Source organism: Sceloporus undulatus, chromosome 2 (genome assembly GCF_019175285.1).
Source record: "Sceloporus undulatus isolate JIND9_A2432 ecotype Alabama chromosome 2, SceUnd_v1.1, whole genome shotgun sequence".
Classification (NCBI taxonomy): Eukaryota; Metazoa; Chordata; class Lepidosauria; order Squamata; family Phrynosomatidae; genus Sceloporus; species Sceloporus undulatus.
Genome location: NC_056523.1, coordinates 243,033,030 through 243,059,575, shown reverse-complemented (window position 1 = coordinate 243,059,575; position 26,546 = coordinate 243,033,030). Strand labels below are relative to the sequence as shown.

General features: G+C 40.7%; 1 protein-coding gene across 1 annotated transcript; it reads right to left on the bottom strand.

The window, feature by feature from the left end:
* Nucleotides 1–6,232: 6,232 nt before the first annotated feature.
* On the bottom strand, nucleotides 6,233–21,971 carry FXN (frataxin; the record flags this gene model as incomplete). Its single annotated transcript, XM_042447753.1, has 5 exons — nucleotides 6,233–6,531; nucleotides 13,174–13,271; nucleotides 15,528–15,648; nucleotides 18,462–18,559; nucleotides 21,918–21,971. Coding segments are annotated over 5 exons (525 nt in total), but the record flags the coding sequence as incomplete, so codon positions are not given.
* Between the last annotated feature and the right edge of the window lie 4,575 nt (nucleotides 21,972–26,546).

Sequence of the window (26,546 nt, the reverse complement as noted above, 5' to 3'; positions counted from 1 at the left end):
AAACCCCTGCTCTGAGGCTGAAAGTTCTATTAAGAAAACAGATAATTAATTGGTAAAAATATTAACTGAAATTCTTCCCTATATTTGTAATTCCAGTTCTATTAACATGATTGAACACTTAATATAAGAGATGACATGCAATCTCCTTTTTGCAACTAGGAACCATGGCAATAGTTGGATCTTACTTTTTGTCAAAGAAATTGGATTTCTGAGTACCAGCTCAAATTACTTTTGATTTTGGCATAAAAATGACCTACACAACAGTTACAAATGAGTACTGCAAGCAAGGTTGCAGTGCAGAGATTTCTGATCAGGAATTCAGCCAGCCATGGCATCTGCTAGGATCTCCTTCTCCTTCACTGCTCTGCTTATGTCCTGTAAATTCATACCTGTGACCTCTTTAATAAAATCCATCCCTCTTCTTCTCTTTCTATGTCCTGTCATCTTTCCTAACATTATTGTCTTTTCCAGTGAGTCATGCCTTCTCATGATGTGGCCAAAGCACAATGGATTCAACTTAATCATTTTTGCTTCCAGGGATATTTCTTGTCTGATGTGTTTTAGGAACCGTTTGTTTTCTTTTTAGATGTCCATGATATCCTCAACACTCTCCTCAAGCACCACATCTCAAATGAATTGTCTTCTTACTCGCTTTCTTCACTTTCCAGCTCTCGCCCCCAAATATGGTGATGGGGAATACTATGGCTTGTACAATTCTAACTTGCATGCTCAGTTGTATACTATTATTTAGGATCTTTTCTAGATGTTTAATAGCTGCCCTCTCCATTGCTAGTCTTCTTCCGATTTCTTAACTGCAGGTGTAATTCTGATCAGTGTTTGATCCAAGGTACAGGAATGCTTGCTATTTTAATTTCCTCATTGTCTAATTGGAATTTGTGTAGATCCTCTGTGGTCATTCTTTTTGTTTGTTTTTTAAATGTTCAGCAGTAATCCTGCCTTTGCACTTTCTCCTTTGATCTTTCTTAGTAGTTGTTCCAAGTCTGTGATGTTTTCTGCTAGTAGTATGGTGTCATCCGCAAATCTTACATTGTTGATATTCTTTCCTCCTATCTTCACTCCTCCTTCTTAGGTGTTGAAGCCAATATAATTGAACAGATAGGGTGAAAGCATGCAGCCTTGCCTGATCCCTTTGTCAATTGAGAACCAACTGATTTCTCCATATTCTGTTCTTACAGTAGGTTCTTGTCCAAAGTACACCAGGACTATCAGATGTGGGGGCACTTCCATTTTTTGAAGAATATTCCATAGCTTTTCATGATCTGTGCAGTCAAAGGCTTTGCTATAGTCTATTAAACACATGCTGGTTTTCTTTTGGAATTCCTTGATGTGGTTGGTGTTGCTTTCTATTCAACAGAAAATAAGCATTCCATGACCTTTGGAAAGACTAAGTTCTAATAGGCTCCTTGAGTCCCTCCCCCTAATTTTTAACATACATTACAAACTTTGAGATTTTCCCAAGCCTGGAGTTGGAGGTGGTGCCATTTTTAGCTAAATAAGGTTTCGCACCCTTGAGAATTAGTTTATTGTTCAGATATAGGATGGGAAGAGACTGAACACACATTCTGATTAACTGGTCACTATGCTATATTCATATACCATATTCATATGAAGGTGTTGGTGATTCCCTTTAAACCCTACATGGCTTGGGTCCAGAATACTTAAGGGAACGCCTTCTTCCGTACTGTCCGTCCCACACACTAAGGTACTCGGTGAAGAATCTGCTTCAGCCGAAAAAAATCTAGACTAACCTCAGTTACCCAGAGGGCCTTCTCCACTGCTGCTCCGAAGCTATGGAATGAACTGCCAAAGGAAATCCGCCACATATTTACTCTTACAGTCTTTAAGAAGGCTCTTAAGATGGATCTCTTCCGGGGGGTCTTCCCTACCTAGTTCCTCTCCCTGGTTACTGTGACTTATGTCGCTCTGTCCTCCAAATCTTCTCTTAAATTTAATACTATTGTATTTTTTGCTTTTAAAATGCTGATTATTTAATTGTAATTTTAGTAATGGGATGGGGGTTGGGAAGGACTATTTTGAATGTTATTGTATTCTCTATGGCGGGGTACAGACCGCCGCTTTGCGGCGGTTTGCCGCCGCCGCCGGCTAGTCCGTGGGGGAGCCGGAGCCTCCACACGGCGCGGCTCCCCTGCGGACTGAAAAAGAAGCTCCAAAATGGAGCTTCTTTTCAAGTCGCGTTTGCGACGTAGCGAGGCGCCAGGGGCGCACTCGCTACGTCACAAGGGGCGCGACGCATACGGACGCTCAACGTCCGATACGCAAAGATGGCGCCGGCCATGTAGAAGGGCCGGCACCATCTTGTACGGATGGAGTCCGTACTAGGCCCAGGGGCGTCTATAAGAGACGCCCCTTTTTTAAAATGGGACGTCCTCCGGACGTCCCAAATGCCGGTGCAGAAAGCACCACTGTATTCTTATTGCTGTAACCTGCCCGGATTCCTTGTGATTGGGCGGGCTATACATAAATAATTTATTATTATTATTATTATTATTATTATTATTATTATTATTATATAAGGTAGGGTTGGACAAATGTACATTTGCAGTATAGGTTTTTTTCCCTTTTATTAAAACATTGAAATTCACTAGGTCACCTTAAATGTCCTACATTTTGGGCTGAGTTTTGTCCTGCAGTTGTCCTACAGTTTGGTCTTGAATTTGTCCTACATTTTGTCCCTGGTAATAGTGGACAATTATGGCAACCCTAGGTGACACAAACATCGATTTAAAGAATCCTGAGCCCAGAACTAAATAGTTGCCATAGTTGTCCTAGGCTGTATCCACTTTATAGAAATAATCCAGACACCACTTTAACTGCCATGGCTCAATGGTATGGAATTCTTGAAACTGTCATTTGTTCGGGCACCAAAGCTCTCTGACAGAGAAGCCTAAATGTCTCACAAAACTACAAATCCCAGAATTCCATAGCATTGACCCATGACAGTTAAAGTAGTGTCAAACTGGATTATTTCTGCAGTGCAGATGCAGGCCTAGACAAAAATGTGATGAGTTTCTTAATTTTAGCAGGATAATTTAAAGCAAGTACTCATCATCTTGGTGTTTCTTTCATTGTCTAAACAATTACCAGAAATAATTGCCGATCTATTAGTAGATGCTGATCAACTTTCTGACTGTCTCTTCTTTTCATAAATTATGTCAGAGTATATTTTTAAAAAGTGTATACTCATAACTGATTAGCTAAAGTGACTATTTTATTGGATTTTGAGAAGGGAAGAGGGTTGCTTTCTGCTGGTTTTTTTGTAATACTGCATTGGCAAAAGTCTTGACAAATAATAGGCATAGCAGTGCTTTTTGATGTAAAAAATCAACTTAAAAGTTACATATTAAGCTGAATTATTGCTACTTTCTTAAAAACTAAGTTTTCCTAAAATTATTCTGTGTTTGCAGCTGTTCTTTCACCTTTCCTGATCTTAAATTGCAAAACTATGGGTGGAACATTGAGATCTGATATTTTTAAAGTGAAAATGTATTGGGCCACTCTCATATTACAATACACAACTTGTTGCTACTTAATGTTTGCTTCAGATGGGGGGAGGACTTTGCCTTTTTGTTGAACTTTGGTCAGTGCAGAGAAGTTTAAACATCAAACAAGCACGGACATGATTAGAGCTCTGGCAAAGATCAGAAAACAAGTTCGCAGAGGAAAAAAGTTCCTTAGTTTGAGAGTTAAGATGAACTCTTTTACAAAACTACTCTTAAAAGTTAAAAAGATTATGCTCTGACAGAAATGTTAAGATTCATATTTATTAAAATAGGTAGGTCCTATGTTAGAGATTTTTCTCCAGCAAGAAGATATTTGAACACAACCACAATCCAGGGACTTCAAGTTCAACTCCTTTTGCTTTTAGTTTACTCTTTCCAGAGTTAGATTTGTCTTATGTGTTGCTGCCAACATTGTTCAGATTTATGATTAGAGAATGGTGGAATTACTATACTGCAAGCTCTCTATATCCACGGATTCTTCATCCAGATTCAACCATCCATGGCTTGAAAATATTCCAAAGAAAAATTCCAAACGGCAAACTTTGATTTTGCTGTGTTATATTTTGGTATTCACAGGGGTCCTGGAACCAAACACCAGGTGATACCAAAGACCCACTGTATGTCAGGTCAGAGTTTCAGAGGAAGGTCATAGATTTTTATCAAACAGCCATCTCCACCTCATATAGGTTACAGGGTCTTCATTTGTCCCCCCCCCCCCCAGGTTCTGCATTAATTCTTCAACTGCAACTAGCAATAGGAAACAAGTCTTCTCTACTGGAAGGAGTACATCTGATGGTTTCACTCAACAAGGCTTTCCCTCTGAAATGCACTATCAATAGTTTATGTCCCCAAGCCACGTGACAAATGGGACTGCAGGAGATGGGGGCCCTTGTTGGTCTCCATGAGAGACCTGCAGGAGAGGGAGCTTTGTGCTTGGTCCGTGGGACCAAGCAAGATCATGTGCAGGTGGCGAGAAAGGAGGTTATTTAAGGGCCTGTTGCCCCCTCACATAACCTCTTTTGTTGGATCTCCACGAACAGTGCAGTGTGGGCATTTCTGGTGCCAGGTATGGATTTCCCCCCCTTTACTTGGGTATTTCGCCTACTCCATTTTGTATCTGGTGGAACTTTGTTTCATAGTGGTGTCGTTAAATAGGCTTCCATCTGGCAGGTAGTGGGGGGAGAAGTTATGAGATCGGTGTATACCTTAGCACCCTATTGTGGTAGAGGGCTGGGCTCTGGAACTGTCTCCACAGGACCAGGAGGCTTGTGAAAGAGTCTGCCCTTGGGGCTGATCTGGGAGCTTACTCTCTCTGTAAAGTTGTGGTGCATGGCAGGGAGCCCCCAGGTTTGCCTTCCAAAATGACTGCCCAAGATAGCAACAAATCTCTTTCGATTGCCCTTAGGTGCCTGGGGAGGTGTGATAAGTTGACATCTGGGCCTCAGTTAAACCTGCACCAGGTTGCTCCCCATTTTGTTTGCTCAGCACCAGGCCTCAAACATTTAAATAGGGTTTAGGTCAATAAAAATGGTGCTTGTTTAACCCCAAATACTGTGTCTGGTCTCATTATTTCATGGTTGGTTCAAGAAATGTCTGGCACCAACCTTACTATCATCTTGGTGTTAAGATCTACTTGTTCACATGGACTTTTGTGGCTAGAAAGCTCTGCTGTGGATTAATTGGTATATTTGTAGAGTTTTACATACACAAACATATCCTTATTCTACTGTTGGATATTTCATAGTATCACTACCTCTGCTGTGATATTTGAGAATGGGGATGAAGAACAGGATATGAACTACGAAAATCCACATATAAATAAACAGGAAACACCACACGAAGAGAATGCTTTGTACTAGCAGAAAGAGCTTCTGCACACAGAAACTAGACAATCTAATGGTTCCTTTTAGCCACTGCAGCCCCCTGAAAATCTGTTTCTGAAAGTCGAGGGAACTTGTGCAATACTATAGGATAGCTATTTTCTTTGATTTCTTTTTTTCTGTGCAGTCTCCTGTATCATCACCCACGGGACAAAATAGATAGCAGTGCTAAAGGGGTGCTTGAGGAACCAGAAAATTGCTCTTTGCTGCCTTCCTCTCTAACAGCAAATGTAGAGTAGAGCTCTAAAGCCAGGCCATTTTGTTTAAAATGGCTTTGTTCCCTTGTCATGTGGAATATTTCTAAGCATGCTAAACTTTAACATTGCACTGAGGGAATCAAAACACTGCATTAACCATGAGCTGCTAATCCAACAATTATTTAAAGAGGTTCACTATTAATCTAGTTATTCTCAATTCAACAATAATATTATTTCACTGTTTATAATCACAAGGTAACTTTTGGAAATCACTGCACTTGTTGGTAAGACCAATAGACATACTACACCTGGTATAAATACATTTCCATTTTGTATAAATGGTTTTCATCATTATAATCTCCATGGTTTAAATAAATCAATCTTGATTTTTCAGTTATCGGGGTTAAATCTCCAATTAAAGGGAATAATTCAAACAACTGCAGATTAGTTATTCCAAAAGCTAGCATATTAACTAGCAATAGTATTTCCTAAAAGTAGTTTACCCAGTAGTTCCCAAAGTCATCTTTATCTCCAGAGTTCACAGGTTAGCAGGCAAGGACATACATCCTAAACAAAATGGGAAGAGGGGGAGAGAAACATATAACACTAGAAAAAATACTTTCATATTGTTTCATAAGAAAAATGACCTTCAACAACAAGTGTTTCAAAAAAAAATCAAGTTGAATTAAGATCCAAAAATAGGTGAGTGAGGAAGACCATGGACCAAACTTCAAAGTTTTTCAATTTCTGAGATAATATCAAGTATGTTCTTGTCCGGCATATGTTAAAGCTGATAAATCCAATTTGGTTTTAAGTGCAACTGAAAGTTCCTTTGCCAGTAGTTCATGAAGAGAGATGCCATCATGAGAATACACCCATTTCCCCCCAGTCCAGTCATAACGCTTTGGGCCACTGTGAAAGAATAAGAGTAGAGTAAAAATGTAAATAAATAATAAATAATAAATCGTTTATTTATAGCCCGCCTTTCCTTGAGATCAAGGCGGGTTACAGCATCATGGCAACAACAAACGATAAATAAAAACAATGCAATATCAAACAATTAAAACCAAGAATTAGAAACACAGATTAAAAACCGTACAAAAACTAGCCAAAGTGCAGGTGCAAGAGGAGGGGGGGAAGAAGCGTTACAACATCTGGGGGAAAGCTTGTTCGAAGAGAAAGGTTTCGAGTCTCTTCCTAAATTGGTCGAGGGAGGGGGTCGAGTGGAGCTCTTCGGGAAGCGAGTTCCATAACTGCGGGGCTGAGGTTGAAAACACCCTCTGTGCAGTCGTAGAGTGTTTCGAAGGAGGAACCCTCAGAAGTTGCTTCCCGGCTGACCTGAGTGTGCGGGGCGGATTATATGGGGATAGGCGGTCCTCCAAGTACCCTGGGCCCAAGCCATTTAGGGCTTTATAGGTTATAACCAACACCTTGTATTGTGCCCGGAAGCGAATAGGCACCCAATGTAGATCTTGCAGAACAGGTGTTATATGGCTGGACCTGGAACATCCAGTGACCAGTCTGGCTGAACTAATTGAAGCTTCCGGGTTTGGTACAAGGGTTGCCCCATGTAGAGCGCATTACAGAAATCCAACTGAGAGGTTACCAGAGCATGTACCACTGTTTCAAGGTCCCCCCGGCCCAGGTAGGGTCGCAGCTGGCGTATCAACCGAAGCTGATAACAGGTGCTCCTGACTGTCGCATCCACCTGAGATGTAAGGTGGAACGATGAGTCCAGGAGCACCCCCAGACTGCAAAGAGAGTCCTTCAGGGGAAGCGTGACCCCATTTAGGACATGTGGACAAATCTCCAAACCTGGACCCGGGGATCCTATCACAAGTACAGTACTTCCGTTTTCTCTGGATTCAGTCTGAGTCTGTTTTCCCTCATCCAGCCCATTACTGACTCCAGACATGCGTCTAGAGGAGAGATGCCATCCCTGGTCACTGCATCAGTTGGAGACGCAGAGAAACATATTTGGGTGTCATCAGCGTACTGATAACACCGTGCCCCGTGTCTCCTGATGATCTCTCCCAGCGGTTTCATGTAAATGCTAAATAGCATGGGGGACAGAATGGTTCCTTGAGGGACACCAGATGTAAGGGCCCTCTTATCAGAGCACACGTCCCCCAGCTGCACCATCTGGAATCGACCCAAGAGGTAGGAACGGAACCACTGGGGCGCTATGTCTACAAAATACGACAGAAGGCTATGTATACTGAAGACTTACATCATGCAGAAGGCCAAAGCAACCCTGACAGTGAAAGCAGGGAGGATAGGCCAGGAAACCTGAGAAGTTAAGTTTCAACACATTTCCCTGGATACACAGAAAATTTTCACATTGGTTGATTTCAGAGTCCTCCCAGACAGAATTTTGTAATTTATGAACATACACTATGCTGTCACTCCTCTTTACACATAGGCTTGTTTAATGTCTTTCCGATACAATGAAATTATAACCTGCCATTATGCCCAAACTGCCAACCTATGGTTTGCGTAAGCACTCCAAACCAAATTGCAAGCCATTGCTTGATCTTATTGTGCAGTCTTGCTGCAAAGGACTCTACCAAACCATAGTTTATTGGTCCAGACAGAGCGAGAAACTACAAGTTGCTTAAACCAGAAAATAATGAATTATGCTACATATAATAGAATGAAGCAAGTAGACTCAGTTCTTGTTCATTACAATCAGAAGGCAGCCAGTGTCTTAATAATAATGATGATGATGATGATGATAATAATAATAATAATAATAATAATAATAATAATAATAATAATACTTATTTATTTATATCCCGCCTTGTCACCTTAGGGATGGTTCCATGTATTATAAGCAACACTGACAGAATGTGCAAGAAAAGGTCAAACTAGACATGATTGGACTGCTGTCCATGGAGCAATTATCCTTGTTTCTGCCTTGTTCATAAGTATGAGCAAGCTGGAAAGCAAAGCAAAATATACCCTTTCCCCCCAGCTTGTCTTGCTACGACCTACTGTTTTAAATTAGTACTCTCTAGCTTGGCAGATGTGTCAGAGACCTCTTTAGATGTATTGGGACTTTAGATGTATTGGGACCAGAGAAAATGGAAGTACTTGTGATAGGTTCCCCAGGCCCAGGAAGGAAATTTATCCACCTGTCCTGGACGGAGTCACACTTCCCCTAAAGGATGAAGTTCGCAGTTTAGGAGTACTTCTGGACTCATCCCTGCAGTTGACATCTCAAGTAGATGCGACAACCAGAAGTGCTTGCTATCAACTTCGGCTGATACACCAACTGCGACCCTACCTGGGCCAAAGGGACCTTGAAACAGTGGTACACGCTCTGGTAACCTCTCGTCTAGATTTCTGTAATGTGCTCTACATGGGGCTACCCTTGTACCAAGTCCGGAAGCTTCAGTTAGTCCAAAATATGGCAGCCAGATTGGTCACTGGTGCATCTAGGTTTGACCATATAACACTTATTTTAAAAGATCTTCATTAGCTTCCCATTTGCTTCCGGGCACAGTACAAGGTGTTGGTTATCACTTATAAAGCCCTACATGGCTTGGGCCTGAGTTACTTGAGGGACCGCATCTCCCCGTACGATCCTCCCCACACTCTCAGAACATCGGGTAAGAATTTACTGGAAACACCATCTTCCAAATATGTTTCATCATCCCAAAAGGCCTTCACCATAATGGCCCCACGGATAGTTTACTTGAGGAGCTCCGTCTCACGACCCCCTTGGAAACATTTAAAGAGAGACTTAAAACTGTGCTCTTTTCTCAAGCTTTCCCCCCCGAAGTGTGAAGATCTATACCCCTGCTGACGATACTCTGCCTTGCCCATGGATGTTGGATGGTTGATGGAATTTTGCACTGTTATATTGATGAGTGTTGACATAATATTGCTGTTGGAATGTTTTAATATTTTATGGTTTATAAGAGTGTTATATGTGTCGATTTCAGTAGTCTGTAACCCCGCTTCGATCCATTGGGAGAGGCGGGGAAACACAAATAAATTTATTATTATTATTATTATTATTATTCAGACACCATCACACCCAGCTACCACAGCCATGTTAGTTATGGATGCTGGGAACTGCTGTCCAGTACATGCAAAATTTGCTAGTTTGGAAAGGCTGCTTTAAGCAATTTTCTTCTGGCTCAGTTCCCATATTGGTATTAAGTTGGGAGAAAATTGTACAAACTGAAGGAGCACAGTAGGCAAGAGAGGAGCAAGTTTTACTTCCTTCCCCAGCCTAAAACTTCTCATGTATGTAACAGAACTCCATTCATACTTTATATACAAATGGAGAGCTGCCCCACCATGGGCCCAAGTACTCTGCTATAGTGTATGGAAAGGGAGACAAGACTGTGCTCCAGAGGCATGGACAACATACAAACCTCTCACAAGTTACAGCTGAAGTGCCAAAAACAGAAATGTGACTCACAGACATTTCCTGCTTTGCTGTTTCCTATAATGTCTATATGTCTGACAGATATGTTTGAGAAGCACCAATTTAAAAGCAAAAGAAACCTGCAATGTCATCCAGCGCTAAGTAAACCAGTACCCAAACTTGGCTGTTGTTTTCCTACCACAAAGATTTGGTATTGTTTCCAACTAGTTCAGAACAGAACCCTGGACAATTAGTCCATGTGAATTATCCAACATGTTGGTAGGTTGCAAAACAGCATGTGTGTTTGGCCCTGCTGATATGAAAATAACAGTTGGACTTATTCTAAGGACTCACTTTCGCCCTATAAAATTATCTTTCCTCTTCACTACATGGCTGCTTTCTCTCAGTAATCTTTTGTCAAAGATCAGCAAAACCTGAATGTATGAGTAGACTATCCTCTTTCAAGTTACTTTTAAGATTTTGTACTACAAAGAGGTGAAGAGGTGTTAAGGTACTTGAGACACTCTTCTACAAGGCCATGTTTCATGCAGTCAACACTGTACTGGTTAGAGTGTCAGACAAGCACAGGAGAGGCCTTGGTTCAAATCCACACACAGCCATGAAGCCCAATGGGAAACCTTCAGCTATCTCTCACTCTAACATACCTCACAGGATTGGAGGGGGAGGAACTATATAAGGCCTGAAACACACAGGCCAAATAAAGTGGCTTCTGGGGGTGGGGGGCGTTTACATGATGCACACCCCCAAAGCAGCTGGAAACCATGCCAAGGCTGCATTCCAGTCCAAAGAACTGGATTAAAAAGGAGTAAGTTTAAACCGCCCCCTGGTCAGTGCAGCTTGGGACCTGTGACTGTGGCCCACTTTGGGAGTGGGCTGTGCCGTCATCTGGAGGCAGTTTACCTTGCCAATTGTATATAAGCACACACAGCTACAGTAGGATAATCTAAGGCAGAATTCTATTCTTTCCCAGGTAATGTTATATTGCATTGTTTACACTGTTACAATCCAATACTGAAATTCTGTCCTTCACCATCCTCCCACTGCCAATGCTTTAAAAAAACCCTTCTAGCTAGATAGAATACAAAAAGAAGGGTGGGTGGTTGGCTCCCACAAAAATGGTAAAAAGGAACTTCTTTGTCAGAGGCTTTGTTAACTGAGGTATGCCTGCAATTCCACTTTCCCAGGTGGTATAGCCCACTAAACCCAATGTAAAGTATCCATTTTATTTTTGGTTCTACACTTTACACTCTGGCCCTATAGTTTTCATAGATTATCACAGAATAAGATTCATGAAATGACTGAAAGCAACCTAGTTTGGATGTTTGAGGAGAAAATTAATATCTCTCTAATGTGTTCAAGATTGCTTTTAAATTTTAATATATGTGTCACCTAAGCAGTGTGTGTATGTGTGTGCGCACCCCCTTGAAATTGCCTGGAGACTTATGGCGATCCCACGAATTTCACCCTGGGCAAGGAATACTCAGTTCCATGACAGTTAAATCCTCTGAAATATACCCCTTAGCACCTGGTATTCAATGATAGCCTCCCATCTACGTACTAGCCAGGGCTGAGCCTGTTTGCTTCCAAGATCAGACAGGATCTGGTACTTTTTTTAGGCCACAAGCAAGATATAAATTTAGATAAAACAGCATTTTAACTACAGTCAGCCCTTTGTATCTACAGATTTTTTAGCCACGGATTCAAGTCTCTACAGTTTGAAAATATTTAAATAATGCATAAATTCCAAAATTCCATAAATTCATCTTGCTATTTTATACAAGGGACACAATTTTACTAAGCCATTGTATTAAATGGGACTTGAGCATCCATGGATTTTTGTTATCCACAATGAGGTCCTGGAACCAAGCCCCAGCGGATACTAAGGGTCCACTGTATTTTCTTTCTCCAAACAGGAGTGATTGAGCACACATCAGTTCTACTGCTATGGGGCACCCTCTGCTGGGCAGAAAGGACACTGTATGGCTACCTTGTTTTTAGCTTCCTCTGATTTTCAACAACTATAGAAAGTACAGTATTGAGCTAGGAGTGGCAACTACAATTTAATATTTGATTTCTTTTTATTTTAGATCATCAGAGTCACATTATGTTGCAGAATCAACAAAGTAGTAAACTTATCTTGTAGGCATTCTAAGGCATTGTCAGCTACACGGCTGTAAACGTTATTCCTGAACTTTAGCCACTTGCCCTGTACAGTTTTTTTTAAAAAAAAAAAATCTAAAAACATTAGGACAAAAATATCCCAATAAATCTATTCCTTTTTATCACTGAGTATTTTTTTTTGACCCAGCTAAATTAATATATAGATACAAAAATGTCTCATTTTGCTTTTTGATTAATCATGGTGCAAAAAAGCAGAAATAATGTGTTTTGGTTGTCATTTGGTTGATTCCTATTTGGAGGGGAACACTGTAATTCTGATTGAGGTCAGGAAAATGTATATTAAATCCTAACCACAACCTTTACTCTTAATACATAATAATTCACTTAGGTAAGTGAGAACAGTTCATTCAAAGCAAAATTTTGTTTTGTTTCAGAAAAAATACCCTGATGCATGATATAGCAGTGAAACACTCTGAAAATCTGGGTTGCCAGTTTTGGGAACACAGCTGCAGTCAATCAAACACTGCTGATTTTCCAAAAGTCTAAACCATCCCTAAACATATGGTATCAGCTCAGTTAGCACTAGCCCATAAGCATTTAACAGGTACAAATACACAGATGCAAATAAGCAATGTACATTCTCTCTCTCTAGTTTCCAGAATGTTATAAACTGTAAAGTTAGCCCAGCGTTAGTTGCTAAGCAAAAGCATAAATAAAATCGATAGTTATTACCCTTCCCTCAAAAAAAGGCTTAATTTTTTTATCAGCCTATTAAATCTATAATGCAGCTATAATGTTAAGCCTATGCAGATGTCAATAGGGGGCTTATAAAAATTACTTTTTTTGGACTACAGCTTTCAGTAGGCTATGCCACCTGGGAAAGTTAATATCCATGTTACAGACAATGTGAGAGCCCCATTTAAACCATTGGGATCCAAAGTGAGTAAACTCAATGAATTTTAAAGCTGAAGTAGGAGACATTTTAGTTAAATTCTGGGTTTTCAGATTATTCTCGGATCCAGAAATATACATACCTGGTTGGAGAGGAGAGCCATATCTGCTTGTTTGGTGTCTGCTTATTGATCACATAGGTCCCCATGTTTCCACCTAGTTTAACTGTTAATACTCCACTCTGCAGGGGGGGAAATGGTGAGGGAGACACAAAACCATCAATTTTAGCTAGAAGCATATTTTTTTCCAGTTTATTGTATTGTAAAGCAGCCATGGAAACCCACTGGGCAATTTTGGGTAAGTCACACTTTCAGCTTCAGAAGAAGGCAAAGGCAAACCTCTTTCTGAATATATCTTGGCAAGAAAACCTCATGACAGATTTGTCTTACGGTCACCATAAACCAAAAACAACCTGAAGGCATGTAATAACAACAAAGAACTTTCAATATATAGGATTTTAAAGCTCACAATAAAAAAAAAAATCACAGCCATATTGCTTCGTTTTGATTACTTCTCATCCATATTACTTCTTGTGTTAATTTTCCATATTGTCTATTGCATAGCCATGCTTTCAAGAACAAGGACATGCATGCATATAAACCTGCCATGCATTAATAGTGCTGTATCCGCCGTTTTCTGGAAACTTACTTCACACTCACTATTTGCTTCCAATAACATCTTGGGAATCATCCACAAGGTAACAAAATGACACTGATTCAAGGATGGAGAATACTGCAGAATTCAGCAATCTTCCTTACCCAGAGGCTACAATGATGGGAGTTGAAATCCAACATCTAAAAGACCACAAGTCACCCCCACCTGTTTTCCACTGTCATCTCAATTTTGTTTAAAAGGATAGATAACAAGGATTAAAAACAAATAGGAAGTTTTTTTTTCCTATGCCACATATTAGGAATATAGCAATAAGTTGAGACCACATAGCTTTCCCTAGTAAATTAATGCTTGCAATTTTTGATTATGTATCAGGCACACAAGAAACTGTCTTTACTCTGTTAATGAAAGTAAAATAAATCAAGGTGAGCTCCAAGAACTGATGGTAGAATATTTACACGTTACGTTTAAATAACCACTGTGAAAAAACAAGATACCAGGCTGAGTCTCACTTATCTGAAATGTATGAAACCAGAGATGTTTTGGATCTGGATTTTTATTTTTTAAGATTTTGGAATACTTGTATTCCTGGAATACCTGTATTTAGTACTTTTATGCATGAAACAAAGTTTCTATATATTGAAGTATCAGAAAGCAAATGTGCCACTATCTCAGCCACCCAAATGAACCATTTTGGATTTTGGAATATTTTGGCTTTTGGAATTCCGAATAAGGAAGACTCAGCCTGTATCAACCATACATACACATGCAACCTGAAAAATGTTAAATTCCCATTCATGTATTTTTCTAATGTTAACAAATACTACAGTATTTTGGCTGTGTAGAGATTAATGATTCCTAGTGAAAAAAGCAATTTTCAAATGAGATTTTATTTCCAGAATGAAAAGAAAGATTAAACCGTGATATTTTATCATGAAACATCAAATGGTCCTCCAGTTATTTCAGCAACTGTTCGATTGTGACACCCTGTGGCCAAGCCATGCAAGTAATCCATAACACCCATGTGAATATGAAGTATGGGGGCTTCCTGAAGGACAGCTCCTAGTGCTAACAGTCAAAAGACACTAAGGAATTCCATTTTTCCTTGAGGTTAAAAAAAAATGATGGAAGAAGCAAAAAGAAAATGTTAAGAGGGGAAGGTTGTAAGTGGAAGATGACAGCTTCTGAACCCTTCTCCATGTGGTAAAATCCATGGTTGTGGCAGGCTAATGAATGATGAAATCAGTGCTTGTAAGCACCCTATGAATGAGAGAACATGCACCTACACATAAAAATAATGTATATTTAACTGGTAAGATTTCTCCAAAGCATGAATCACAACCACACTTGAACTGCTAAAATGAAAAAGTAGAACTTTAAGTTCTGAAGGGAGGCAGGCAAAAGCAATAACCTCAGAATGAAAAAAAGATGTGTCATTGAATGCATAGGAAGGGGGGGGTGAGGCAAATGGTTTTAACTGAGTAGGCACATTAAAAGCCTGACTACATCTGGTTGTAGGTATGTTACCATTACAAAGAAGCAGTACTGGGAAAGGCAAGTCTGGCTTCACAGTGTGATCTGTTAGCTTCTAAAATAATACAGCAAGATTAAAAGATGTTTGTGTATTTACATGGGATTACATAAAATTTGAAGAATATTGTGTTTACCAACACTTCTGGAAATCTTTGTGCCTTCACAAAATTGTAGAAGTACTAGTAAGTTGTAATGGTAACATACCTACAACCAGATGTAGTTTAAGGTGCTCTAATTAATGATAAAATTAGAAACACGTATAGAAGCAAGGAATTAAAATAAATTAAAATACCCCAAAGGAGACATCATAGTCTTCGGGAGTAAATGGCTTGTCTGCCAAATCGTCAAAGAAATCCATCAATGACTCTAGGGTTTCTTCAGCAAGCTTTTCATATGTTGTTTCATCTAATGATCTGTAAAAACAAAAAGAACAAACATCAGCTTGGATTTTATCCTCCTTAAAAAAACAACAGTAAGACTAGTGCAACATCAGTACTACAAAATAACACATAGGCTAAAACTAAAGTATTTGGAACAAACTTGGGTACATAACATTGCAGAAGTTACATTATGCAAGAAGAAACGTGATCTGTATAGTCCAGAGATTTTATTCAATAATTTACTGCACAACAATTTCTATTGATAGTTATTCAATCTTCTCCATTTCAGAAGGATGGGGTCATCGTTGCTATTAAAGAAGGGTGAGTTAGTAATGCTTGGTGATCTACTGAAAATCACCCAGAGATCTATTAGCAGATCCAGATCTATATTCTGCCTGCTCCTAGTGCAACAACTGAGTAAACACTGCAAGGAAAAAATGTAGTCAGAAAATGAAATAAAACAAAAATTGTAAAATAAATAAATAAATAATCAAATAATCTTCAAGACCTATCGTAAACAAGGAGGCTTATTGTCTTGCCAAAAATCCTTGTACCTGGGCTGTTGAGAGTTTCTGGTATGCCTATGGTAAGTCTACATGGACTCCTTGTTAACCTGAATGGCAGTCAAAAGAAAATACAACACATTGCTTCTACAAACAGGAAAATATATTTGCAGATACATTGAAAGCTGACAAAACATCACATTTTCTTTTTCAGGAACTACAGATCTCACAGTGGTAGAAAATGTACAGAGACTATCTATTTAGACGTGTTCCCAATGAAAGAACTGCATATAAGCCTATGTTAATTAATGGTAACTCATTTAACTTGACATATACAATTAAATGAGACAAGAGCATTTAAAGAATAGAATAGACATCAAAACTACAGCAGACAGCAAAAAAAGGATGTTACAATAGTTTTGAATTAAATCTGGTTTAACGTGAAGGCTGTTTAAAGCTCTCTGTGATATTTCCAGTACCCCAGAGGCAAGCAAGCTGTGGCTCTACAGTTTGTTACACAGAGCACCCACCATCCCCCACCATTGAATATAATATTTAAGGCTGATGAGAACTGCAGTCCAGCAACATCTTGCAGGTCACAATTTGCCCACCTCTGTAATGTGTGAATGGAAACTTTCATTCATTTGCCACTGCAAATGAAGCAACAATTCTATAAGAAGAGTATGCAGTGATTCTAGACTCTAAGAATGTACTACTGAGTTGTTATTCAGTGTCTTCAAGACATTTCTGACTTATGGCAACCTCAAGGCAAACTTATCATGGGGTTTGCTCTCTATTACTCTATATATACTAACGGTTTCTATCATAAGAATTCAATACTGAAAACCTGTTTGAAGCTTAAGGTCAGTTTTTACATTATGGCTGTTGAATAGTTGCTTCTAACGTGTGATTTCAATCCACTATGCACAGAAAATATTGGAACAAGAAACATCAGGTAGGAAATGATAACAGTGTGATCACATCCTATAACAATGCACCAAAAGAATATCAGGTATACAAGCAGTCACTTGGAAACCTTTCCTAAATGCTCTTCACTTACTTTAATGACTGAAGATATACTGGTATTGTTGTGTATGTTGCTGCTTTTGTCTAAGTTTGTATGCTGAATTAATTAACTTCTCGTTCAATTAAGAACTTCATCAATTAACCTCTTAATTAAGAAGTGAGCTGCCATTGATTTTCTAGTAAATAAAATTATTCTGAAGGCATTCAGCTACACTTCCGCCCCTTACACCAGGTTTGAGGAAAATATTGCCTCCTCCTAGGGCTGTTTTTGAGGCCCTGGGTCCTAAAAAACATTTTTGGGTGTTTTGTTTTGTTAAAAATGTTCCACCACACCCAAGGAGAGCAACTTCCCAATGTTTTGACCTCAAAGGATGTAGTAGGGTTAAGAGGCTTTTCCCAAACTAGAAAGTAAACCAGAAAAAAAACGCCTCTGCTGGATCTAAACAAGCCTAGTCCCATGGCAAGATTGTTCTTCGGCTCCCTGCTAGGGACCATTTTAAGGAAAAACAAAATCTCCCTAAACCATTGGACATGACATGGGGGTGCAGCCCTCCAAGGTCCCCAGTTAGCCAATACAGCTCTCAGATCTCAGAAAAGAAGGACCTAAACATATAATCTGTACTATTATTCACTTAGGGGCTATACAGGCCGCCCCTTTCCTGGCCTGATCAGGACCATGGCAACCTCACACCGTGGCCCCGATCCACCCTCTGGAGGGTGCAACAAGGAGCTGCAAAAAGCAGCTTCTTTTTGCGCCCTCCAAAGGGCGCTATAGCCACAGCAGTGCGGCTGTATGGTACCCCTTCGGTGCTGGATCATTTGGATGCAGTGCAGGAAGCGTGCCATGATGCCACACTATGTGGAACGGCACGTGGCATCATGACACCCTTTGGGCAGAGTCAAGGTGTCCAGCGTCAGGATGCTGCACCTTGACTCTGCCCATAGGCTGGCACAAAGTGCCAGGCTGTACAGAGCCTTAATGTGAGCAGCCAGAAGGTGGGAATTTGTAGTCCTTGCCACCTTACTGTGTCTCTCTAAAATGGCTCTGGGAAATCGCCTGAAACAGATGTTGAGGGTGCATCATTCTGTTATTGAAAACTGTTCCATCTGCAGAAAAACTAAATGAATTCTTCCCATAGTACTCAATCGTTTTAACAACTAATGCTTAACAAAGCTACCATGGACTGGCTATGTTTTTGTTCTTCCATGGATTGCAACATTCAATGTTCATGTTGAAATATCAGATGCCAATGTGTATTGATTTATGTTTGGGAAATTCCCAGAATTACTGAGTGACCAATTCTATGTGCAACTTACCTCTCGTCGGTGACAATTTCTGAACTTTTTCCACATATAAGCTGAATGTGTTTGGCTTTCACCATCAGAAAAGAGTCTAAAGATCGTGAACAAGATTCCTATGAAGAAATCAATTAAAGTAACTTAAGGTAATCAATAATCTCCAGCAGAAGTTTAGTGCAAGTGTTATCAAGGGCCTCCACAACTTTCAGAGTTGTAACCTTGTTAGAAAGGGTCACACCAAGTCCTCTGATTCCAAGTATTATTATTAAGAATAAATAATTAGGATTAATAATTCTCATGAATAATAACAATAGTTATGTTCTTTTAAGAAAGGTATGCACTATTCTTAGACAAACAAAATCCCTGTCTGCAAACTCACTTCATATCCTAATGAGCTCAGTTTGACTCAGATTGGTTTTTCATCAATGGGTTTTTCCAAAATTAATTTTCAGCTTTCTTAATATATTATTCAGCATCATCTGTTTCTTCTCTTACAAATATGTATGACCTCCATGACAGGTGAGGGGAAAGATATCCTGCAAACCAACATATTCTTAATATTTCATGACTCGGAGTTGAGTCAATGGTTCAAAACACACTGCAAAAATAATCCAGTTTGAGACCGCTTTAACTGCCCTGGCTCAATGATAGATAATTCTGGGAACTGTAGTTTTGTGAGACATTTAGCCTTCTCTGTCAGAGAGCTCTGGTGCCACAATAAAGTACAATTCCCAGGATTCTCTAGCACTGAGCCAGGGCAGTTATAGTGAACTTAAACTGGATTATTTCTACAGTGTGTTTTGGACCTGTATTTTATTATTCTTTCCTCTATCTTCTTTTTTTTGGGGGGGAGGGCTATGTAGCATTATTCCTCAGAGAGATGAAGGGCCTCTGTCTACTTGAGGATACGAAAGATAATATTTTACCTGTGTCTCCTCCCAAACACCCATTTAGTGGCTGATAGAGAGTTATGCGGGCATCTTGTGACTTCTCAGAGGGCAGAAGGATGCCATCAGTGGTGTGCATCTAGCTATAGGAACATAGATATACTTTTCTCTGTTTGCCCCCACTCTCCACCATGTAATGGCCATGATGGGAGGAATGGCAGTGTGTAAGAGGTGGGTTTGCAGCAGAGTTTCATCACTGCATGTGGCTGGTAGAGAATTTTAATATCAAATCAGCCAAAAAAGAAGGACTTCTGCAAACCTAAGTTGGATTTACAACTGTGCAAATTGTAGTAGGATGCCAGCTAAGGTGTCTACAAGTTTCCTCATCTTTTTCATTTAATGGCTATGTTTTGAAGAGAATTCTTGGGTGATACAAAAGGTAGCTTTTCAAGCATTCTGAACATTTAGTTGATCCACAAAAGCATACAATTTGATGGATCTGTGTTTTGTTCGTGTACATCAGACTAGAAATTAAGCTGCTAGAATCATTTTAGTACTCAGAAGACTATTCCATAAAGTAACCCACCGTCGCCACCGAAGTAAAAAGAAAAAAGACTGAGTTACTGGCAAACTTAAAAATATTAAGGCATCAGACTAGAAAGCAAAATTAACATGTTCAAAACCTCTCGCTAGAAAAAAAAATGGAGAAAGGGTAAGAAATTTGCACCTTCTCTCCATTATTTTGGAAATGCCACAGGCCATTAAACAATGGAATTTTCCATTACGGCTGCCATTCTATTGACTGACGCTCTCTTCCAACACGTAATCCCTCTCTGGGCTAATACAACAAAGAGAAGGATGCTATGCACATTTGTGGATTTGAATATACTGTACTCCGGGTGGCCTAAACTATAATTCCCAGAAAGCCACTGCCACCTTTGCATTTACCTTAAGAGATGGTAGGAAACCTCTCTCCTTGTTTTTGGCATTAATACAATCCTGCACCAAAAGGGTAGGACTGTTGAAATATCCCAAATATTACCATGTATTACTGAACCACAACTAAATTTCTTATTAATTTATCTAAGCTCCTTCCACTTATATAATAGATACTGGGACACTATATATTTCTAATGTCGAAGAAGGTGGTGCATTGACACACCTCTTCAGCATACTTTCCAAAACATATGTATATTTAGCAACTAAAACCACTTGTTCCTTGGGGCTCGCTCCTAGAGACACATGTGTATTGGCCCTGTCTTTTTAATGCTCAGAGGAAGCAGCTCTCATAAAGCATTTGAGGAAAAGATGTAGCTTTAGGAAAGCTCATATTCCAAATGTCTTTCTTTCAGTTGTACTCAAGGATGCTTACAAGATCTCTCTAATCTCAGATTAACAGGGCTATATCTTTCAATTGTATCTTTATTGTATATATTCATATGTTCATACATACACACACACACACACACACACACACACATATATATATATATATGACCAATACAAATGTATCTGAGGAAGTACACTTAAGTCTAGGAAAGCTCATGCCGTCAACTTCTTTCTTTCAGTTAGTCTTAAAGGTGCTACAAGATTTCTCTACATATTTATTGTATATAGGTATGAATGTTTGTATAAATGGACATATTATGTGAGTATTGTGTATTACTATGTGTGTTATTCATTTTTAATGGGGGGAAAAACAGAGTAAATGTAAACTCCTGCTTGTTAATCATGTCAAAATGGAGGACGTTAGGATGTGTCCTGGGAAAGGAGGGCCCACAATCCAGGCTCTGGAGATTCCCCAAGGCATTTCATTCTTTCCCTAATGGTAGATGCTTTGCTAACTTAGTCTACTTCCTCAGATGCATTTGTCCTATGCAACTAATGATACAGTTCAAAAACTAGCCCTGTTAGTCTGTAGTATCAGTTGTAGCAGAAACTTGCAGCACCTTTGAGACTGTCTCTAAAAGAAAGTTGGCAGCAGTGAACTGTCCTAGCTTCCGTCTGTTCCTCAGACATACAGTCCCACTGAATCAAATGCATCTACCAATGCATCTTGAGGAAGTAGACTAGCAAAGCTCCTGCTCCCAACTTCTTTCTCTCAGTATGCCTCAAAAGGTGCCCCACGATCCTTCTATGTCTTTTATTTTTCATGCAGCCTTTACCTCTAACCCAGTGGTGCCCAAAAATTGGATCCCACTGCTTTGATGGATTCAGCTCCCAGAAACCCCAGTCCCAGGAATTATGGGGTTGTAGTCCAAAGCATCTGGAGGGCCATTGGTTGGGAACCCCTGGACTTCTCTACTGTATCACCAGTCCAGGCTCCCCGGGCAATGAGTGCATTGCAATGTGGGGGTAAACATAAATAACCCGGTTTGACACCGCTTTAACTCGTTGTCTGGCTCTTTGCTATGGAATTTCTGGAGTTGGAGTTTGTTGTGGGCCCAGGCACACAACAAACTCCAACTCCCAGAATTCCATAGCAAAGAGCCAGACAACGAGTTAAAGCGGTGCCAACGCGGTTTCCTCTAGTATGAATGCAGCGCCTGGCTTTGAGGCCTTTCCTGGTGAAGCTGTGGCCACTCACCGGCTTCCTGGCGGGGAAGGAAGACGGGGGAGGCCCTGGAGGTCTCCCGGCCCACCGCCGCCGTCCAGGGCTCCTTCACCGCCTCAAGCCGGCTGCTGCGCGCCCTGAGACCGCAGTTGCTCGGGGCCTCCACATACGGACTAGATTACCCAGCTACACTCTTGTATTTTAGCGGTGCTCTTCCACTTATAGCTCTGTCTGCCTCCTCCCGTTGCATTCTGGGATTTGAGTTTAGGAGTGCGTTTAAATATTCAGCAATAGAGCTCTTAGGCCCACTGGCCTACAAGCCCCACAAGCAACGGGAGGGAGCTAGAGCTTAAGTGGAAGAGCAACACTATAAGAGTAGTGTGGTATATGATGGTAGGCCTCTATAGCCCGGCTCTTCCACTGCTCTGTCTGCCTCCGCTGCATTGGGGATGGTTGGAGTTTGAAAGATGATTGAGACTTCTAGCCAGAGAGCTCTAGGCTCACTGGACTACAAGCCCCAGATGCAACAGGTCAGCCGAGCAAAGCAAAGTGGAAAGCAGCACTGTAAGAGGGTAGTGAGGTGATATGGTTGATAACCTCAACAGAAAGAAGATGCCCTGAAGTAAACAAAGTTTGCTACAGTTCTGAAAAAAACCAAAATAGAGCACACAGGGCTTTGGCCTCCAGTTGTGGTTGTGTGTTTGTGGTTGTTGGTCCAAAACACACTGCAGGAGTATCCAGCTTGAGACCTTTAAATGCCCTAATTGGACTCCTGGGAACTGGCACCAGAGCTCTCTGACAGAGATGTCTCACAAAACTACAGTTCCCAGAATTCCCTGCATGAGCCAGGGCAGTTAAAGTGGTGTCCAACTGGATTATTTCTGCAGTGTGTCTTGGACTGTTGTTTGCCTGCACAGTCGCCTGAGGACTTTGGTGGCACTCCGTCCAACCTCTCTGTCTCATGAGGTTTTTTGGCAAGTTTCTTCGCAAGCTTTTATTTTTGCCTTTGCCTCCCTCAGAGGATGAGAGAGTGTGACTTAAGAATCATGGATTCAAAGACATCGCGTTGTGCTGTGGACTCAGTAGTATATAGATAGATCTTGCAGCACTGTGTCCATGTTCTAGAAGAGTTTTTCTTGACGTTTCACCTGTCATCTGTGGCTGGCATCTTCAGAGAAATGCTGGCATGGAGAGAGCGTTGGGAATACATATACTGTGTGACCCTTGGTTGAGAGGAAAGGATATTACATGTTAATTCCTTGTGTGGTCTGTTGCCTCCTCTGCCTTTCATTGAAATTGGACATTCACACTATTTGTCTTCCCCAGCATGGGAGAGAACCTGTTTGAAAAATAATCTCGCTATTATATTATTATTATATTTATATATATAAAATAAAGCTCTTCACAAAGAGAGCCCTGTTAGGGGGAGGGGAAATAGGCATGTATATGCATATGCAGACAGCTCTGTTTCTATATGTCTTATGCTGAACCACTAACTTAAAATGGGGAAACTAGTGTGTTGTAATGGTTTGAACATGGACTAGGACTCTGGAAACCAGAATTTGTGATCCCATTTGCCATTTTAACCCACGGGTGACCTTGGGCAAGTGACACTCTCCGCTCTGAGGATGATAATGGCAAGCCCTCTCTGAAAACACTTGCCAAGAAAAACCCCATGATAGGGCCCGCTTAGGGTCACCATAAGTCGGAAAGGACTTAACTTAAAGGCACACACAGCACTTGTTCTCCTGCTAAAGCCTCTTACTATGTAGCTGATCCCATATAATGATATTAACATATATAATGCTAAATTTGCTTCACGTTAACGATTCTGAACATTCAAGTTCCTGGGGACCTCTCACGCTTCACAGCTCAGCTCATATTTCAACTTTAACTGCCATTGTTTTCATCCTAAATCCCCCTTCTAAGACGTACTGAGATTCTCTAGACATTCAAAGATATAACCGTGTTGTCTGTAGAATCAGTACTAGAGAGATCTTGTATCACTTTTGAGACTAACTGAAAGAAAGAAATTTGCAGCATGAGTTTTCCTAGACTTCAGTCTGCTTCCTCAGATGCATTTGGCAACCCGGCCAATCCCTGCACCAGGAGGCTAAATGGACATAAATTGATATTTGGAATGGGAATCACAAACACCAGTGGCAGAACATTTCAGTCTCCCTGGGCATTCCAGCTACGTCATTGAACAAAGAATACCAGGTAGATGGAAAGAGAAACCGCAGAACTGGACATTATCCACAAACTACAGCCCTCAGCAATGGATCGAACAAAGACAATGGTTTCCTGACTCACTACATGCACTTCAACATACTGGCCCCATCCTCATGGGGGTCCCCTACATTCGTCTATTCCCCTCATACAGCGAGTCCCATTGCAAACTGGATCTGAAGCTTCATCTCCATGCACAAAGTTCAGTTTCCTATGTCTTTGTGCACTAATGACCATCATTAAATTGGACCTGCAACTTCATTTTCATACACAAAGGATTTGTAATTTGTATATGACCATCCTCACATACCTGCCTTCACTCCACCAAATGCATCTGAGAAGTGACTGAAGTCTACGGAAGGTCAGCTGCCAATTTCTTTCTTCAGTGAGTCTCTACATTAGAATTTTCTGTAAGAGAGCTACATATTCCACGAGATGCAGCCAGGTGGAGGTTACAGTGGTGCTATAATGTGTAGTGTTGAAAGAGCTCCTAGTTAAATAACCCTTTTGGAAATGATTTTGTACCTGTTCAACAACTTTATCATTGTAGTTTCCACATGTAGCCTTCAAGGAGGGAAGGGAGCCGTTTCACAGAAAGGCTCCTATACAAATGAGTTCTTGTTTGATACCTTTATAAATGGATAGCAAATTACGAAACAATAAGCTGCATGCGAACACAGATTACTTCCAAATTAAACATTTTTATTAGCTCATTAAAGAAGCCGAACAGCCGAGGAGTACGGAACGCTGCCTTACACCAGGTAGGTTCTCTAAGGTCTCAGTTAAGTCTTTCCAATTCCTTTTGACATTATATAAACTAGGGCATTCCTGAGGAGACACGCTGCAAACCTGAGTCTCCTTTCCTTTCTACTCCATGCAGCTTTTGTATGTGAGAACAAAGCGGCATCCCGTCGCTCTTTCTACTTGCAGCACCAAACACATTATGGAGCACAGCCAGTCATGCTCTGGGATTCAGTTAGTTAACGGCAGCTTCAGTCTCTCATTCCCTTGCCTTCTCTGTCAAAATACGTGCATTTGAATGACACAATATGAAATGACCCTTCAAATTGAAAAGGAGGTAGCTGATAACTCTTTGTTGTGGTTTTGTGGCAGTAACAACAGCAGTGTTTTAAAAAAGGGAAAGAGATAGGGTTGGGGGAGACTAAAGTGAAAAAGGTAGCTTGATAACACTTTGTTGTGGTTTTTGTGCAAGTAACAACAGCCAGTGTTTAAAAAGGGAAAGAGATGGGGTTGGCAAGGAATAAGTGAAAAGGCAACAGTCATTCCAGTTCTTAGTTTAGTGAACTGGCTTCTGGGGGCCGGCGGGCCTGAGATAGAGAATATATAAATAGAGCAAATAGGAAATATATGAAGTGTGTGCCCGATATGGGATTTGGTTTGGTTCTCCTTTACAGTGCCATTCTGTGCTGTTTGACAGCCAGTCAAAGGGGATTAGGATAAAGAAGAATGCTCCGTCACTAAGAGAAGTGCCAGTATATATGGACACAGGGTCTACTGTGGAGGACAACAGGTACCCACAGGTGGTGTATTAGCATACACTGTTTATTACTCTGGTGTTAAGCACAGGGCCATTCTTTGGTCTAGTTTTTTGTTCACCAGAGCATCAGTGCCCCAGAATGATGGAGGCTCTCTGTATCAGACTGGAAGTAGCACACCTAATTGGGGTGGTGATTAAAAAAAAATGAAGAATTGTGTGGGAGAAATAAACAAGAGAACATCCTGCCCTACCAGAGCTTCTGTCCTGACAGCGCAATCCAGATGAACCACTATTTCATTCCCACACTGATGTCCCTGAAAAAAAGTGCAACAATGAATATGAGAAAAGGCAGTGCATAGAAAGAGATGTCACCGGTATGATGCAGGAAGCTCAGCGCTCATGGCAAAAATTAAGACATTACACAGCAAGTATCTGTAACCTTTTTATTAAAAAGGAAAAATGATCAGTCATGAGGAAGCTAAGGGGTGAAACAGATGGGCAGGAAAAAGCAGTTTGAAGCTGCCTTTTCTGAAGCTGCACTGAAACATCACCAACTGCACCGCCTGCTCCCAAGGTGGCTGAAGTGCACATGTCATGACCACATGGCAAGGCTTCAAGCCGTGCTGCTGGGAACTTTTTTTTTTACTGTTACCCTTTGCAAGAGCAAACCGATGAAGACTGTCATCCCATTGGATGGCCATCCCTGTGAACCTGCACATATTTGCATGCGCAGCCCTTCTCATGGACAGAGCATCAGAGCAGAAGTGTGATCAAAATACAGTAATGCCCCCCTCACCTCATTCTCCCTCTTTGCTTTGTGTGTGTTGTACTCATCTCCACGAGAGGCTTGGGTGTGCTCTCCGGCTGACTTCAAGGTATGCGTCACCGAATGGAAACCTGCTTATTTTCACTATTTCACCCCTAAGTTTTAGTAA